The sequence below is a fragment of the Panthera uncia genome, chromosome D1 (assembly GCF_023721935.1).
Source record: "Panthera uncia isolate 11264 chromosome D1, Puncia_PCG_1.0, whole genome shotgun sequence".
In the NCBI taxonomy this organism is placed as follows: domain Eukaryota; kingdom Metazoa; phylum Chordata; class Mammalia; order Carnivora; family Felidae; genus Panthera; species Panthera uncia.
In genome coordinates, this window is record NC_064808.1 from 108,928,221 (window position 1) to 108,942,572 (window position 14,352).

A 14,352-nucleotide genomic window follows, 5' to 3' on the forward strand; every position below is an offset into this window, starting at 1 on the left:
GTGGTGTGGGGGCCAGTGTGGTCGGAGGACTTCCTCCTCCCTGCGTTCTTGGGCCAAGCCAGCTGCGGCCGTGGCCGCCAGCCCGCGGTTTGGACGCCGAGCACCTGGAAGCTCACGTGGATTTTTGAGGACGTTCACTGTAACTCACGTGACCCGGTGATAGAACTTCAATTCAAGTAAACGTTCGTGACTAAACTGTGAGAATTTAGGGCGATGCTCTTAATTCATGGAGGTCCCAATAACCACACCCCCTTAGCAATCATTTACCCAGAGCCACGACCAAAAGAGAGATAGAGGAGAAAGGCTTGAGCCTTTTTTTTTTTAACCTTGACTTTTGAGCCTTTGACTTTAAAGGGAAGGATGGAGGGAAACGGGAAGCGAGTCAGGATGAATAAGGAGAAGCGAGTGCTGGGGACACGAGATTCAGTCCTTGGACTATTGCTGTGAAATAGGTAATGTTGTGCTGTGGCAGCCGAGGCTGCCAGCACGTAGGTCACTTTCCGGCTACCAGGACGCACAGTCAGCGTGGTTCGCGCAGAGCCCGGCCCTTAACCACTGTGCTGTACTGCCGTCCAGGATCCGGTGCGAAATACGCATCCGGTGCGGCCCAAAGACACCATTTTCATTGATGTTTTCGTTGATCTTGGAGTTAAAATGAAGCCAAAACCTTTTCCTGCGTTACACTTCTTTGTAAGATTTCATTACCAGCTAAATATACTACAGCGGTTGTCCTAATGAGTCTCTGATAGAATTCAAGTCATATTTACATAGTGGTTTCTTTACAATCAGGAGGGGATCTATTTTGTTTTTAAGGTAAAGGCAGTTATCTTAGATGGCTGAACATTTCATTTTATTTCCTCAGAAATTTTTTTTTTTTTACATTAAAAAAAAGATGCAGTGATGGGGCACCTGGGTGGCTCAGTTGGTGAAGCATCTGACTTCGGCTCAGGTCATGATCTCACAGCTTGTGAGTTCGAGCCCCACGTCGGGCTCTGTGCTGACAGTTCAGAGCCTGGAGTTGCTTTGGATTCTGTGTCTCCCTCTCTCTATGCCCCTTCCCCACTCACGCTCCATCTCTCTCTCTCTCTCTGTCTCTGCCTCTCTCAAAAATAAATAAACATTAAAAAAAATTTTTTTTTTTAAAAGGGGGTACCTGGGTGGCTCAGTCGGTTGAGCGTCCAGCTTCGGCTCAGGTCATGATCTCGCGGCCTGTGAGTTTGAGCCTCATTTCGGGCTCTGTGCTGACAGCCTGGAGCCTGGAGCCTGCTTCAGATTCTCTGTCTCCCTCTCTCTCTGCCCCTCCCCAACTCGCACTCTGTCTCTCTCTCTCTCTCAAAAATAAACACACGTTAAGACAAAAATTTTTTTTAAGATGCCAAGAAATTTGAACCAAGGTAAAGATTGAGCCAAAGTTTCCGGAATCTTTTTGTTTTCTTCTTCGTTGTCGTTGATCATTCTATTTATTGTTATTACTATCATTGCAGGGCAGATCAGATCAAAAGAGAATTAGATTTTCCCCCTTCAGTGTGGGCTGATAACTGAGATCCCGAGGGCAGATTTGATCCCTGGAGTGAGGCTGTCCTGTCCTGGCAGAACCTTCCGGCCCCTTGCCCAGAAATGCCTGCCAAGAGGGTGCTTGCTGAGGGTGGTCTGCCGCCTCACATGGTGCCTGTGTCTCTTACAGTTGACCTGGACAGGCTCAATGACGAGGTCAAGCGCTACAGCTGCACCCCCAGGAATTACTCCGTCAACTTACGAGAGGAGCTGAAGCTGACCAACGTGGTTTTCTTTCCACGCTGCCTCCTCGTGCAGCGCTGTGGCGGTAACTGTGGCTGTGGGACCGTCAGCTGGAAGTCCTGCTCCTGCAATTCAGGGAAAACCGTGAAGAAGTATCATGAGGTGAGTCGCCGTCAACCGTCTTGGTTGCAATCCTGCAACACTACCACACGGAAGCTCTTTGCAGCTGCAAATGTGATGCAGTCTCCAGGATGCACACAGTTGTTGGGGTTGTTCACTGCACAAGGGCACCCAGCCAGAGGGTCGACGGGGAGCTGAAATTATACGTGTGCTAACCTTGCCAAGCCACATGCCTTGGGGCGGGGCTAAGTCATTCCTGAAGAAGGGACTCTTTTTCCTAATCACATAATACCACCTGTGGGCGACAGCCCCCTTGGTAGATTATGTAATCAAATGTATGATGCCGTGAGGCACAGCTTAACTAGCCTCCTTGTAGTGATATGGTGGTATTCATTCCTAAAGGCCATAACTGAAAAATCCGGGCCGCTTTAAAAAAATTCTAAGGAATTGTGGTTTATATACACAATGGAGTACTACGTGGCAATGAGAAAGAATGAAATATGGCCCTTTGTAGCAACGTGGATGGAACTGGAGAATGTGATGCTAAGTGAAATAAGCCATACAGAGAAAGACAGACACCATATGTTTTCACTCTTATGTGGATCCTGAGAAACTTAACAGAAACCCATGGGGGAGGGGAAGGAAAAAAAAAAGAGGTCAGAGTGGGAGAGAGCCAAAGCCTAAGAGACTCTTAAAAACTGAGAACTGAGGGTTGATGGGGGGTGGGAGGGAGGGCAGGGTGGGTGATGGGTATTGAGGAGGGCACCTTTTGGGATGAGCACTGGGTGTTGTATGGAAACCAATTTGACAATCAATTTCATATATTGAAAAAAAAATTCTAAGGGCCAAACTTGAAGTCAATCAAGTCATTAAAAAATTAAGCAGAGATAGGTGCACCTGGGTAGCTCAGTCAGTTAAGCGTCCGACTCTTGATTTCAGCTCAGGTCATGATCCCACAGTTTGTGTGTTCGATGCTTGGGATTCTCTCTCTGCCCCTCTCTCTGCCCCTGCCCCAGTCTCTCGGTCTCAAAGTAAATAAATAAACTTAAAAAAATTAGGCAGAGTAGGGGCTCCTGGGTGGCTCAGTCGGTTGAGCATCCGACTTCAGCTCAGGTCATGATCTCACGGCTGGTGAGTTTGAGCCCCACGTCGGGCTCTGTGCTGACAGCTCGGAGCCTGGAGCCTGCTTCGGATTCTGTGTCTCCCTCTCTCTGTGCCCGTAACCCACTCGCATTCTCTCTCTGTCTCTCTCAAAAATAAATAGACTTTAAAAAAACAATTTAAAAGATTAGGCAGAGTGAAGACAGCAAAATGTAAATTGGCAGAAAACATGTATAGTTAGAGGCTTCTCAATTCTCTAAGTATGATAATATCTTTCTGCTAAAAATACCAGTTTTTCCTGACTACTGCTGGGTGCTCCCCGGGGCGTCAGCTCTGAAAGGAGGCAACAATGAACAAAAAGTAAATATGAGGGTAAAAGAGGGAGCAAACCTTTAAGGAGACTGTGTTCCCGTCACTCGTGACACTGTGCTTTTTCCTTCTAAACATACGGCTCGTTACTGAGCATCAGAGTAAGAGCAGGCTTGGGGGGAGTTCGAGGTCCTGACCGTGGCGGTGCCCGGTCTCCTCCCAGTCGTGGGGGCCCACATCACCAAGCGTAGAGACTCAAGCGTTCACATATGTGACACGCGACAAGGAAATCTCTCAGATAACCACTTACAGGGTGGTTCGCAGCACGAAGGAAGCGCACCTTGGAAGATGCCAAACATCACACAGGAATCTGAGAACGGAAACAATGAAGCAGACGTTATTATTAGACATTATTGTTTGAGCTACTTTTCCCCCGTACCCACCCAAACAAAGGAGTCGAGGGTGGTCCCTAAACAAAACGTCCAGCTTTGGGAAGCTGTTTCTTTTTTATCCTGCCCGCACAACAATAATAGCAGGTCGAAGGAGGCAGCCTCGGAGCTAAATGAGAATGGCTGTGTCATACGTGGTATTTTCGACTTGGGAAGTGCAGGAAGTCAGCTGTCACAATGGCCGTGCTTACCTCAGGAGGGAAACACATTATTTTAGACCCACACAGAGCTATTTCCTTAGGCGTAAGAATTTCTTACTCCACCCTGCAGTTTTCACGGGGGAACATAATGTCCTCATGGCCAGAGAACGCTACGGTCTGTGTTCATTGTGTTTTATTTTTTTATGACCTGGTGAAGTCCAGATTGGACGTTGTCCTTTGCATCTCAGAACTTTGTAATGTTTAGGCACACCCTGAGGGTCCATGCAGAATGCAGTAATCAGAACAGAGTTAAAATAATCTAGCAGGTGACACGATGTCTACGCAGACATCATGCCGCGGAAGAAGACTCGCGTCCAGGCCCTTGATCTATCTGTAGAGTGCTTTATTTCCTTCTGGACTCTGCTCAGATAGAAGGTACAGCTTCATTGTTTAAATGGTTTATGGCAGAAATGGCAGAGTTAAACATATGCCCCCCCCCCCCCCCCCCCAAACCCCTCACCTCCCAGACAGTTCACACTGTAGAACTCTGAAGGGTCCTTCTCGCCTTCTCTTCTTGTCTTTGTACCTGGGAGCCATTACCTGTACATTTCTGTGCACAGTTAACATTGAGAAAGGGAAGCTCTTGGTTCTCTGCCCATCACATAAGTGGGTCTAAGATGTCAGCATCTCTGAAACCTCGTCTTCTAGTGTTTTGACATCCAGGAGTCTGCAGAGCTCTAGACAAAACCTCTCTGCCAAGCGCCAGACCAAGGGACCAAACAGCATCAATCACTCACTCGGCCACTGCACAGCCAGAACCAAGGCGCCTGGCATATTGCCCCTGGACTCCTAAAACACCCTTGAAATGTGTCCCCGTGACCACTCTGTGGGCTGCACCGTGGAAGAGAAGAGAGGCTGGCTCCCTTTCCAGACACGGGGGTTGCTTGAGCGGGGCTCATTAGGGGAAAATCCCTGTTCTTGTTCTCTTCTGTGACTGTACTCTTACCCCAGAAAAAAGAGACGCCAGGGTCCCTAGCTTCTGCTGGTAACCGATGAGATGTGAAATGAGTTTCTATGGGGCACGAGCTGCCTTACAGGGGCAACTGGAACCCATCACATAAGCAGAACTGTGCGACTCTGCACAAATATTTCAGCACTCGGCGTTTAGGGAATAAAATCTGAAAAATTATGAAGCCCCTAATGGAGCTGATATAATTGCTCTTTCCACGGGTCATGCTGTTTCCCCGGAGCATTCTTCTCTGTGCGATGCAGTGTTACCTTCTTTATGACTTTCTGTTCTCAAAAGTACTTGTAAGTATCCTGTTAAGGTGTTTTTCCTTTTGGTAATAGTAGGTCCTTTATGCCTCTTGGAATGTATAGGATACAAAAGATAACTTTGAGGTGGTAATTTTTTCAAAAGGGAAGGTTCCAGAAAACATATTGTGTAGACAGTGAGATGATGTTATTTCAGTTCTCATCTGCCTTGATAATGTGCACGAAGGGATAGGATCTTCTCTAGAAATACAGTGCCTTTTAAAAAATTGTTTAATGTTTATTTTTGAGAGAGAGAGAGAGTGTGAGCAGGGCAGAGAGAGAGAGAGAGGGAGACACAGAATCGGAAGCAGGCTCCAGGCTCCAGGCTCCAAGCTGTCAGCACAGAGCCTGACGTGGGGCTCGAACCCACGAACCATGAGATCATGACCTGAGCCGAAGTTGGATGCTTAACCAACTGAGCCACCCGGGTGCCCCAGCGACCTTTTAAATTAGATGACAGTTTTCATCATCTGGTCCCCTATCTGTGTCCATTCAGGCAACAGCCAAAAACTCACAAAGTAGCAGAGAGAGAGCAAAGTCGGTTTTCTCTGTGCTGCTTCTCATGATTTTGTCACGAGGCCCCCACAACCACCTGTATGACGTGGTAGAATTTTCTGCAGGGATGGACACGTTTCCAGCCTGGGCTGTGCAGGGCGGTGGTCACTGGCAACGTGCAGTTATGGGGCCCTTGATGTGTATGCCACACAAATGGGGGACTGGACTTGTCATTTCATTTTATTTTAACTAATTCAAACGTAGATAGCTCCACACAGGCAGTAGCTACCACACTACAGAGCACAGCCTGGACCAGCCTCTGTTTCTGGCACAGTCGTTCCTGTCTCTGGACAAAATGGCAGCCGGGCAGCGGGGGGCGGGGGCAAGACTTTAGAGCATTACTCTTATTTCACTGTAAAATTTTATATTAAAAATTGCTTTCTGTTACAGTTTAAGAGTCAGAAAATGTAGATATTTATATATGAACCAAAAGATTGATTAGAGGTTTTAAAAGGTCGAGCCTCAGACTTGGGAGAAAAGAATAGTACTTTGAGTTTTGACGTGTTTTAAGCATCTGCCGTAGAAACAGATTCAGCTAAAATTGCAAGTTGAGGGCGAGGAGACAGAGAAAAGATTGGTTTCCAAAGACATTCTCCTCTGTGGCAAAAGCGGTGAGGTTTGGGGTTGTGAAGGTAGCCAACCCAGCAACAGTCAAGAACATTTCTCTTCTGTTTCTGGAAATAGCATTTCTGAGCTGGTACAGAGCCTCCCTGCTTCCTTCCGTTTCTGTCTTTGGGTGAGCCGTGAGCGCATTCTGCAGACTTTCCCTGTGCTTTCCAGGGACACCGTTGAGGCTGGAAGGAAGATACGGCCTCCGGTTCCAGCTTTGCCACATGGGAGGCACCCCAGGGCCAGGCACTTGAAGCCCCGTGGGGCCTCGGATTTCCTCCCTTCGTCCCCACAATCACCTGCAATTTGGGGTTCCCAGACCTGAGATTCCCCGGTCTCTGTTAGCCGTGGCACCGTCCTCCCGCCAGAGTCCTGCCTGCCTGAAATCATGTGAGGACTCTAACAAATTGGTGGGGGGAGCACCAGGCACATGCGAGAGACTCAGAGATACAATCTGGGGCGGTCACTGTGGCTAGGATGGCCCGTCCACCTCTCGGACATCATGCCGGGATGCTCCCCTCCCGGGGATGCCGATCCATGAGAGCATCTGAAGGCGTAGAGTGCGAAGCGGAGTTGGGTGGGGTTGTCTGGCCTCCGTGTGGCCCACTGACTCCTCGCTCATCCACTGAGAGCTACAGAATGTGCACATTCCTTCCCTTCTGGATTGCGCTCCGGGTCCGGCCTTCCTGCCTTGGGGCGTGCCGCCCTTCAGGTAGACCAGACCCGTTGGCGACACGACCCTCGGTGCTGATTCCCTGCTCAGAAATGCGGTGCCTGGTGAGGCCCCTGTTACGTCTTCCACAGCACGTAGGCTGAGCACGCAGTCTTTCAGCCCTGTATGGTGCCGACACAGTGACTTCTTTGTTCTTTAGAGGTGGGACTGTGGCCGAGTGCTCCCAGAGGAACCCCAGAGTGCTCCTAGGGTGCTCCCAGAGGAACCCCAGAGTGCTCCCAGGGTGCTCCCAGAGGAACCCCAGAGTGCTCCCAGGGTGCTCCCAGAGGAACCCCAAGGCATTCCCACAGGAACCCCAGAGTGCTCCCAGGGTGCTCCCAGAGGAACCCCAGAGTGCTCCCAGGGTGCTCCCAGAGGAACCCCAGGGCGCTCCCACAGGAACCCCAGAGTGCTTCCAGAAAACTCCATGTCTCCAGTAGCAAGACTGCATTTTCAGTATTGAGGAGAGCTTTACGGACCCTCACTGTCACATCACCTTCAGACTTACTCTGCCAGGGACACAGTGTTAAAAGCTGTCACCCTGTCTTTCTTACCGAGGACCGTGTCTTCTGACCCGGTACCAGTCCTCCCACCACAACGCTCTGCTTCTGTTGGGACCATTGTCCACAAGTTCAGCAGTTACCCCGGGCAGAAAATAGTACATTTTCCCTCCTCCAAATACTTTTGCTTGTAATCACTGAGGTTTCATCACAAAACTTGACTACCAGCCCTTAAAAATCTTAACCCTCTGCACATCTTTCATAAAGTCTTATGAGCAGGGAAGAAGTCAAACTGAAAGCAAAAATAGGAAGCTTTTTTTTTTAAGATAAACTCTATGGGGGCACCTGGGCGGGTCAGTCAGTTAAGTGTCCAACTTCGGCTCTGGTCATCATCTCAGGGTTCCTGAGTTCGAGCCCTCCCGCTCGGAGCCTGGAGCCTGCTTCGGATTCCGTGTCTCCCTCCCTCTCTGCCCCTCCCCCACTCGCACTCTCTCTCTCAAAATTAAATCAACATTAAAAAAAATTTTTTTAACTCTTAATGATTGTGGTTTATACACCGCATTTGTCCTGGAATATGCCCTTATATTCCTTTGTCAGCCATTAATTTGAGAAGTGTCACAAGGCCTTAACAACCTCTTTTTATCTTCCCAATAAAGAAGGACCCAACTCAGCACATAGTTTTCCTGCCCAGTGTTTTATTAGTGTTAATAGCTTCACGGCAATGATTCACTCAGTGGTTTCTCAGCTACGAGGCGCGTAACTGTAGTGAAGTATCTTTTGTGATATGGTAGTTTGCCAGCGGAGCCTCTCTGACTTTGTGTCGTGTCACGAAAGCCACCAGCCGGCTCTGGCAGAATGTTCTCCGGTGAGCAGAAGTCAAGTCCTCCCGGCTTCGTGTGGCTTTCCAGGTGACACAGAGGGGTCAGGATTTCCGTTCTCACCCGCAGGTGACAAGAAGTGGCTGGGTCCTCCTGGCTGGATTTGTGTTTCTGGGTGTCCCACCGCTCGGGGAACAGGCCCATTCGCGAGTGGCCTCGGGCGGCTATAATTCGTGCGGTGGCTCTTGCCTTGAAAAGTGACCAGACCTCCCCCGAGCAGCCGGGCTTCCTTCCCAGATAAAGGCTTTCCGTCTCCCTCTTCGCCTCCCCAGTTTCATCAGGTTGTCTCTGCTTTCTTCTCCCTCTGAGCGCCGTGTGCCTGAACCCAAGACCGTTAACGCTTTGAGCCTCAGCGCTGCCATCAGCCGGCGAAGTGGGCCAGCCTCCGCTCTGTTCAGACGCGGCTTTTCCTGCCTTGTCTGGGAAGGCATCTGCCAATTCACTTTTCCCGGCTTATCAGCAAAGCACGTTGGCTCCTGTGCCCACGCTGCTTAATATAAAACACCGGGAAAGTCCCCAAACAAGCAAGAGAGCCGTTGGAAAGTGACTGGTCTCTGCCGTCAGCCGAGGGCACGCGCTGCTGTCTGCCATCAACGAGAACTCAGCGCCACAGAGCAGTGAGTCACAGGCTCCGGTCGGAGTGGCCTGAGCAGACATATTTGTCCCCTGCGCATCGTCTCAGAAGTCACTCCCCTGCCCTGCAAGCCCCTGGGTGTGCTTTCCTTGTGGTCTTGGGTGATAGTGACCGGCTCGCAGTGGAGAAATTCTCGGTGAAGCTGGAGGACGCAAACCTCTGACTCTCTCCGAGGCCCTCTGACCAAATACGCACGGGTGGGAGCGTCAGCTGGTCCAGGGGGAGTCACGTCCTGGCACCAGTGGATGTCGGCTGTGTAACCGGGGGCAACTTCGTGTCTCTCTTCCCTCATGGATGGAGACCTAGGAGAGTACCTAAGAGGGCTGGAGTGAAGTGCAAATAATTTGTCATTTGCAAAGTCACTTACAACAGCGTGCAGCATCTAGAACATCCTCATTGACATTAGTAATGCCTTCTGCTTCTCTGTTCTCCATGCGCTTATGATCCAGTGAGTAGAATGCATAACAAATTGTGGGAGAGCGTGTGATCCCTGCTGTACGTGTCCTAGAATTGCAGGAGGAGAAGGATACGATATACGTGGTCGTCGGAACTGCCCTTTGGACCAGCTTTACCGACAGCAAGCCCTTGTGAGTCTCTGTGCCTCGGGGACGAGTCCTCCTGGGGGTCCCCTGCACGTGGGATTCTCTGCCCCACTTTAGGGTCCAGGCTCTGCGGCTTGACTGAACACTGAGCAAAGGAGAGCATCCATTCTTGTCCTCTCTGGAGCCCCCATGGGCGGCATGGCTGAAGAAGGGGGGCCAAGGGCTGAGCAGTCTGGACCCCCGTTTCCTAGTAGATGGTTTTGGTTTATGACTTGAAGCTGGTCATCCGAGAAAACTTCTGGGGAGAGAATCCATAGTAAAGGAATGCCAGGGATCCCCTTGCAGGGATGCCAGGAATAGTCGTGCAGACACTGAGGCAGGATTTTGCCACGTCTGGCCTTCACCCGGGATGGCAGTAAACGAGGCAAAGCATATTGCGTCCCCACTCAGTGCACACGTGGAGCCCCACACCCCTTGGAGACGCAGAAGGAAATCACAGGCACGCTGAAGAGGCAGTGGCCCCCGGGGGCAAGGATGCTGGAGGACAGGACCCTGTCCTTGGACCTGGCTCTCGGTGCCCAGAAGACCCTGAATGGGGCGCACGGCCTCCTGGAGCATCTCAGTCCTCCAGGGTGGGGACAGGATACCTCCGTGAAGGGACAGTAGAAGGAAGGCAGAAGTCATGGCTAGCGGGAACCTGAGGGCATAAACGAGAGAAGCAATCGAACCGACCAGACAGTGTATGTGAAAGCGACAGTAGGACGCTCCGGGGGATTCTGCCTGCGATGGTGAAGGCCCGCCTTCCCGAAGGCCGCAGCAGGGGAGAAGCAGGAGAGAAGACAGCTTCTCTTTAAACTTGGCTGAAGTTCGGTTTCACCTTACTTTTCTAAGCGTGTATTGAGACTCCAGTTAACGTACAGAGTACTTGGAGTTTCAGGAGTACAATACGATGGTTCCACACTTCCCTGCATCCCTGGTGCTCATCGCGACAGGTGTACCATCGTACCCCTCCCCCCACCTCCCCTCCGGGGACCACCCGTGTGTTCTCTGTTGTTAAGAGTCTGTTCTTGGTTTGTCTCTCCTTTTTCCCCTCTTTGCTCACTCATTTTGTTTCTTCAGTCCCACACAGGCGAAATCATATGGTGTTTGTCTTTCTCTCACTTATTTCACTTAGCTTAATCTCTCCAGCTCCGTTCATGTCATTGCAATCAACTTATTAATGTAAGAAATCGAGGATGCACTTCACGAAGAAATGCTGTACTGATACGCAGGTATTAATGTAGAAAGAATATGGTGAGGGGCGCCTGGGTGGCTCAGTGGGTTAAGTGTACGACTTCGGCTCAGGTCACGATCTTGCGGTTTGTGAGTTCGAGCCCCACGTCGGGCTCTGTGCTCACAGCTCGGAGCCTGGAGCCTGCTTCGGATTCTGTGTCTCCTCCTCTCTCTGCCCCTCCCATGCTCATGTTCTGTCTCTCTCTGTCTGTCAGTAATAAATAAACATTAAAAATTAAAAAAAAAAAGAATATGGTGAAGTCTGATCTGTTTTAAATCATAAAAGGCATTATATATCAACAGATACGTCAGAACGTAAATGTATTTCCGCTTAATTATGGCCACTAATCCCCTTCTGCAGGGAAAAACATTCTGCATCCATCCCACTTTCAGCCACAAGAGCATATGCCCTGTTCTGTCTGCAAGAAGTAATAAATGCTGAGTGTTGGATTTATCTGTAACATACGTCTGTTCTGAGGGATAGTTGTGACAGTATTTGGAGTAGCACTTGGCCCAAATCGGGCCCTTAGAAAGCTACCGAGAGGCCCCTGTCGGGACACGTGAGCTCCCCACGGTGCTGCAGGTTGGTAACAAACACAGGAGGCATTACCCTGTGACCCCAGAGCCTCCACATCAGGGAGCCGATGACTGTAACAATATTTACACGAGTGCATCATGACAGGCAGCCTGTCGTGTTCCTTGGTTTCTCCAGGGGTTGGGAACCGGTTGTCACGAAGAGAAGAAGGGGATCTGGTGACCGTGAACCCAAGGGCTTGCTAACGGGACACGCGCTTCTTGTCCTAGGTGTTACAGTTCGAGCCTGGCCATTTCAGGAGGAGGGCCAGAGCCAAGCACATGGCTCTCGTCGACATCCAGCTGGATCACCATGAGCGCTGCGACTGCGTCTGCAGCTCAAGACCGCCGCGATAGGAGAACGTGTGCCAAATCCCCTCGCGCGTGAGGGAACCTTTAGTGTCAGGGGGCGGGGGGGCGGGGGGTTGTGAGAGGCCCTGTTCCACCAGCAGCCGCACTTAGGACCGGCCCGTAGAGCAGTGAGAGCCGGTGGGTGCTGAACCACCGCCTGGCTCGCTTAGCCCAGCAGGTGGAAAGGCCCCTCATCAGCTTCTGTCCCCCAGAACACAGGATGGCGTGTAATGATCGTGTCAGAGAGCGTGCCCGTGTACACATACGTGTGTACGCTCTCCGTGTCTACGTGTACATATATCAGCTGGTTTCTTCCGTGTACCCCAGAGCTTACGTATGCTACAGGCCTGTAGACCCTTAAAATCTTTTGACACATTAAGGGACAAATTAAATACGTGAAATGCGTCCTTGGAAGATTCAGAAGATCACTTTGTTTACTTCTAAATTTGAATCACAAAACAGTTTTGGATCTTGGTCTTTTAAAGAAAGCGCTGTGTATACTAAAAAACCAATAAATGGGCTTTTCTTATAGATACATCCTAATTATAAAAAAGAAGAAGAAAAAGAAGGAGAAGAAGAAGAAGGAAAAATACGGTTTCTGGGGAAAAGGCAGAGACCTGACCATTTTTCCCGAGGGACGCACTACACGCTTACCTATGTAGACAGTAATTACCTGTCTGCAGAAGCATGCGGTAATAATATAGATGCCTTAGAAATTAAGTCATTAAGTCTTCTTTTCATGCATCCTGCTGAGGCATGCAAATTCATTTAACACCTGTCGCCAAAAAATTTCTCAGAAGGTTTATTGTTATAATCCTTCCAGAGACAATTTATCAACTGTCACGGAACTTTGAACGGTTTCTTTCTGAAAGCCCGTCCACAGAAATAACGCCTTTGGAGAATGGCCTGGGGAGTCCGTAGGAGCCTTTCAAAATGGTGTTGGTCGGAAGGTTTGGGTAGTTGAAAGTGAAAACGGCGATCACAGAATTACTAACGTAACTGGAGATTGGACGGAATGTTTACTTGGCTCCCTGTTTAATAATGGATCCAAACTCTCCGGGTTAGGCCAATTCGTTTTATGTATCTTGCTTTTCTGTTCCTATCTCTCTGATACACAAATACGGATTTACGATGGCGTTTTATATCTGGCAAACGTCATGAATTATTTACAGCCTGAAAGCTTTCACGTATCAGAACAACCCAATTTTGCTGACGTAAATTCCCGATCACATCCTCACTCCCCAGTCTGAATTCCGGCTTCCGGACCAAGTGAAGTCAGATCTGGGGGCTGTGGTTCTTGCCACATCTGTGGAGCTGTGTTGTGAGAAGCCACCTGCAAATCACAGGCCCACGAACGTGGCCCTGCTCCACCAGGGTTTCATTCCTGGGGTTTCGAGTCATTTTCCCTCCCTGGCTCCTCAGTGTCTGTTTTCAAGGAGACTGAATCCACAGAGTAGTGAGTGACTCCTCGTTCTCCAAAGCAAGACTCTTGGGAGAACGCAGTGGACTCCAGAGAGCCGTGGGGCTGTTCAGAGAGGGCTCCGTTTCTGCCTTGAATCAAGAGCTGATTTCTTCTGTGAGTCTGGGGCCCTGTGTGCTAACACCGTCTGAGTGAGGGCTGTGTGACAGGCTGGGTTAGCGCTGGGGTCAGGTGAGTGGCCTAAATATGCTTGTACTTCTGAGCCTGGACCAGGTTCTCACCTCTCCTTAGTGGTAACTTCATCTTTTCTCAGCCCTTTGAGAGGGAAGGCTCATGGCAGGTGCACCTTGAAAACGTCCCTAGAAACCTCCAGTGTTTGTACCGCGACGGGGGAGTGGGAAGATCGCCGTATTGGTCGCTTGTCCAGAATCCCAGATGCGATCACAAATGGCCGAGGCAGGCGCACTCGTCGTGAGGACCTGTGTCCCCATCACGGCCACTGGCAGGTTGCCCCATGAAGACGTTGGCCTGTGCACCCCAACTCAAAGTGGGTGCATGTGGAGTCATCTTGGGCAGCTCCCATCGTAGCTGTAAGTAGGAAGAATCAGTGTTCTACCCAATTTTTAATAAACCTTCCGGGCTGCATCAACCGGGTCGGTTTCCAGTTAAAGCCCTGTCTGCCCTTTTTATTTATTAGCTGAAATGCAAGCAGTCGTATTCACTCACGTTTCTTTCCTCTTTCCTGAGTGTTTTATTGAAACGTCTCCCTCGGTTATCTGTTATCTCTTGCCTTTCCAACATGGAGCAGATAAATGTTTCATTGCCGTCAAAGGAATAAAAAGCTCGCCGTACAAATTACATTTCAAAACAAACCCTAATAAATCCGCATTTCTGCGTGGTTCACTCACCTGGAATAATGCCTTTCATTCCGTGTGACCTCATAGGGCAGAACACTTTCGTAAGTAGAATTTTTTATGCTTTTTGTCGTATCGGCAGCACGCAGCTTTTTCGTCTCGTGGCATTTTTCTGTAGCAAATGTAATATGCCTCTTATCTCCATGAAAAATATATATTGCTTTTGAACAAAACTCCTTCATCATTTCCTCCCCAGTTGCAGCTCCCCAGTGTGCAGTGTTA

The 14,352-nt window shown here is 49.8% G+C and overlaps 1 protein-coding gene across 2 annotated transcripts in view; it reads left to right on the top strand.

Moving 5' to 3' along the window:
- Window positions 1-14,119, top strand: part of PDGFD (platelet derived growth factor D) — a 221,389-nt gene extending 207,270 nt beyond the window's left edge. For both annotated transcript variants that reach the window (XM_049614174.1, XM_049614173.1), the window contains exons 6-7: window positions 1,685-1,899; window positions 11,677-14,119. In XM_049614174.1, the coding sequence (XP_049470131.1) occupies window positions 1,685-1,899; window positions 11,677-11,802 (341 nt within the window). In that variant the 3' untranslated portion in view covers window positions 11,803-14,119. The remainder of the gene's footprint in view (window positions 1-1,684; window positions 1,900-11,676) is intronic.
- Window positions 14,120-14,352: the final 233 nt, after the last annotated feature.